Source organism: Propithecus coquereli, unplaced genomic scaffold, assembly GCF_000956105.1.
Source record: "Propithecus coquereli isolate 6110/MARCELLA unplaced genomic scaffold, Pcoq_1.0 Scaffold212, whole genome shotgun sequence".
NCBI classification, from domain to species: Eukaryota; Metazoa; Chordata; class Mammalia; order Primates; family Indriidae; genus Propithecus; species Propithecus coquereli.
In genome coordinates, this window is record NW_012146301.1 from 1,921,486 (window position 1) to 1,925,490 (window position 4,005).

Below are 4,005 nucleotides of genomic sequence, written 5' to 3' on the forward strand. Positions count from 1 at the left end.
TGTTACTATCCATCAACTCCAAGTCCTTCCCAGGATCAGTAAGACACTGGTTGTACTTACAGCCTCTGGTGCAGAGATTCTCACCCTTGACTATACTTGGGAGTCTCTCTGGAGGCTTTGAAGACATACTAATGCCCCGGACTCACCATGAGACTGATTTAATTAATTGGGTATATGGCCTGGAGTCCCCCGCTCCCGCCCCCTAAAGCTTCCCGAATGATTGTAATGTGTACCCAAAGTACAGACCTCTATACTAGCTATCAACTAAGTAAAGAAATCATTAACTTGGGTTTGGAAGTCATAGACTAAATTGCTGACCCTAAAAGGGACATTAGCTTATTTGATTATTACTGCTATTTTGAATATAGTTAGCAGTTTGAGTGTTAATTTTTTTTATCAGAAAGACTTTTATTTAAATGGATTTTTTTCAAGTTTGCTGAAACTTGACTGATTTTCATACTTTCATAGAGTCTACTTGTACATAATAGTAGCATATGACTCATTAAGAGAAATTTTTATTGAAACAAAATTTCTTGCATTAAGGCATTGACTACATTGGAATCATCTAATGCAGTCGTCCTCCAACTAGGCTGCACACTGGAATCACACAGCCAACTTTTGAAAGTCCCAAAGCCTAGGTCTTACCCCAGGCCAATTACATCAAACTTTCTGCAGCTGGGGCTCTGGCAGCAGCAGCTTTGAAAACTCTCCAGGTGATTCCAGTAAGCACCAAGTTTGAGAAGCCTTGAGTATCTCGTCTCAAACTCATGTGATACTTATCACCTAGGTATCTTGTTAATATGCAGATTCTGATTAGGAAGGACTGGAATGGGACCCAGATTCTGCATTTCTAAAAGATCCCACATGATAATAGATTCTCCCCCAAAAGATGGGATTCTTATGTGAGAACAGATAAGAGACCATTAGTGCTTGTCTGCAGAATCACCTCAGTTAAGTCGCAAGGACCTAGAGAGCTTAAAAAAATACCCAAGCCTGGGCCTTATTACCAGTGCATTTAATTTAATTGCACTGGGTGGGGTCCAGAATTTGGCAATTTTTAAAAGCTCTCCAGTTGATTGTTATATTGAATCTTAGGCTGAGAACCCCTGTTGTACTAGGGACTAGCTATGCCTCTAGTTATAGAAATGGTTAATTAATGGCATCAGGTGAAGGAGGAAAGGGAGGAGACAAGAACAAGCAGAAGTGGGCCCCCCTCTGGGATGGCATATCTAAAAAAGGTCCCTCTGTAGTGAAAACTCACCATAAGGCTACCAGATTTTTTTCAACTCATCTTAAGCCCCTGCTTTGCATATTGTTTGAATACATTTACATGTTGACTATCAAGAGGCTCTAACTCGAAATATGTAAGATAAAATAAGTTCGATCTTGTCACCTACTGCAGTTGTATTCGTACACAGTAGTTAGTGCTGAACACAGCTCAAGTGCAGAACAGATTTTGGAACAGCCGGAATGGAGGAAGGAGAGGACTCCCCAGCAGGAAGGGAGGAGGAAGTGGGCTCCTGCCACCTGCCCAGTGACAGTCCCCTCCAGACCTCAGAGTCTGCAACAGAACCAGAAGCCTGAATTCCCCCTAAACCTTCCTTCTTTTTATTATTTCAGTTTTGTTGCCTTTGATCTTTTTCCCTCAAGCTTCCTTAGTGCTGCCCTTGAGCCTTCCTGCCTCCAGTTAACAGGCCATTCTTCTGGGTGTCCCTCCCTCGGCCTTCGTGGGCATTTGTTCTGTGCCAACCCCCCACTGTGCTTAGTGCAGTGCAGCTCAGTGCCACTGCATACAGTGGTGCAAGGCGTGCCCTAAGAGGGCACCTAGTGAGGGGCATGGGAGGGGCTGGGCCTCAGCCTGTCTCCTCACCCCGAGGCTTGCTCCCACCAGAGAGGGGGTGCCTTTCTGCTCTTCCATCCACAGGAAGGCACCAATGGGCACCTTTTTCCAGTTTGTACATAGGTGCTGCCATGCGTGCTAGTGGGGGCCTGGAGCAGGTCACCCATTGGGTGCTGAGTGCTCACTGAATGAATGAATGAATGAACGAACAAAAGAACAAAGTGGAGGCAATGAGGATAAATAAGAGGCTTTCACAGTCATCTAGGTAAGGGTGAAGGAGGCCTTAAACTAGGGTGTAATATATTATGGAAAGGAGGGGATGAACAGAGGAAAGCAGCCACAGGCCATGGATTGGATTAAAGGTTCAAGGATGGCAACAAGAGAAGGAATAAAAATTACCTCCTACCTGTTGTCACCGCTAACACTTGACTGTAGTCGGGTTGCGGATGAGTCCTACATACCCACTTCTGGAGAGCTGGCTTTGGTGAGGTAATGAGTGAACAGGAATGGCAACCTCTGGTGTATAGGCCCTGTGCTAAGCAGCACCGGGGAGATGTGAGACCACCTCCTCCCCTCATAGGGTTTATGATCTAGTTGAGGATACTAGACACAAAATTCTCGGTGCTGGGCTGTGTCGACCAGCAGCACATGCAGATGACAACTGACAGATAATAATATTAATAGAAGCTATATCTGCAAGCTACTTTTTTTTACTGTTTATGATGAGCTTTCCGCTGTATGAAGTGACTATTATGTTGCTTCTCATCCCATCTTCTGACTGCCAGTTAAAACATCAGGTTGACCATATAAAATTAACATTGTGTAGGTCAAAAATGGTTGAATATCAGCAATTTCATATAGTTTAGCTGAATACTTTCCCTTATATTATGCTGCCATTTGAGACCTTTTAAGTGCTTTTATTATTGGTTTGTTTTCATCCAATTAAAAAAGATTTTTGATGACTGCTTCAGTCTCTCGCTAGTTATAGGTCTACTCAGATTTTTTATTCTTTTTAAATTTTAATTAATTTAATTTTTTGACACAGAGTCTCACTCTGTTGCCCTGGGTAGAGATGTCATCATAGCTCACTGTGACTTCAAAGTCCTGGGTTCAAGAGATCCTCCTGTCTTAGTCTTCCAAGTAGCTGGGACTACAGGCATGCACCACCACACCTGGCTAAATTTTTCTATTTTTTGTAGAGATGGGGTCTTGATCAGGCTGGCCTCGAACTCCTGACCTCAAGCCATCCTCCTGCCTCAGCCTCCCAGAGTGCTAGTATTACAGGCTTGAGCCACCACGCCTGGCCAGATTTTTTATTTTTTAATTAAATTTTTTTTTTAACAGATGAGGTCTTGCTCTGTCACCCAGGCTGGAGTGCAGTGGGACAATCATAGCTCCCTGCAGCCTTGAGTTCCTGGGCTCAAGTGATCCTCTCACCTCAGCCTCCCAAGTAGCTGGGACTATAGACGTGCACCACTACATCCAGCTAATTTATTTTTATTTTTATTTTCTTAGAGATGGGCATCTTACTCTGTTGCCCAGACAGATCTCAAACTCATGGCCTCAAGCAATCCTTCTACCTCAGCCTCCTGAGTAGCTGGAATTATAGGTTTGAGCCACTGTGCCTAGCCCTACATTTTTTATTTTTATGTTTTAGTCTTGGTAGGTTTGGGGTTTCTAGGGATGTGTCCATTTCATCTAGGTTATTCAATTTGTTGGCATATAATTGTTCATAGTAGTGTCATGATCTTTTTTATTTCTGTAGAATCAGTAGTAATGTCCCTATTTTTATGTCTGATTTTAGTAATCTGAGTCTTCTCTCTTTTTTTCTTAGCCCATGGAGCTAAAAGTTTGTCAATTGTATTGAACTTTTTAAAGAACCAACTTTTCGTTTCATTAATTTTCTCAATTTTTTTTACTTATCTATTTCATTTCTCTCTGTTATTATCTTTATCATTTCCTTCTGCTAGCTTTGGGTTTAGTTCTTTTTCTAGTTCCTTAAGTTGTAAAGTTAGGTTGTTGATTTGAGATTTTTCTTGTTTTTTAATATAAGCATTTATAGCTATAAATTTCCCTCTTAGCACTGCTTTCCCTGCATCCTGTAAGTTTTGGTATGTTGTGTTTTCATTTTCATTTGTTTCTAAGTATTTTAATTTTAATTTAAT

At 41.8% G+C, this 4,005-nt stretch overlaps 1 protein-coding gene across 1 annotated transcript in view; it reads left to right on the top strand.

Moving 5' to 3' along the window:
- Nucleotides 1-2,210: 2,210 nt before the first annotated feature.
- CLYBL (citrate lyase beta like) overlaps nucleotides 2,211-4,005 on the top strand; it is a 107,254-nt gene continuing 105,459 nt past the window's right edge. The window contains exon 1 of the mRNA XM_012644432.1: nucleotides 2,211-2,329. Coding sequence (XP_012499886.1) covers nucleotides 2,211-2,329 — 119 coding nt within the window. The remainder of the gene's footprint in view (nucleotides 2,330-4,005) is intronic.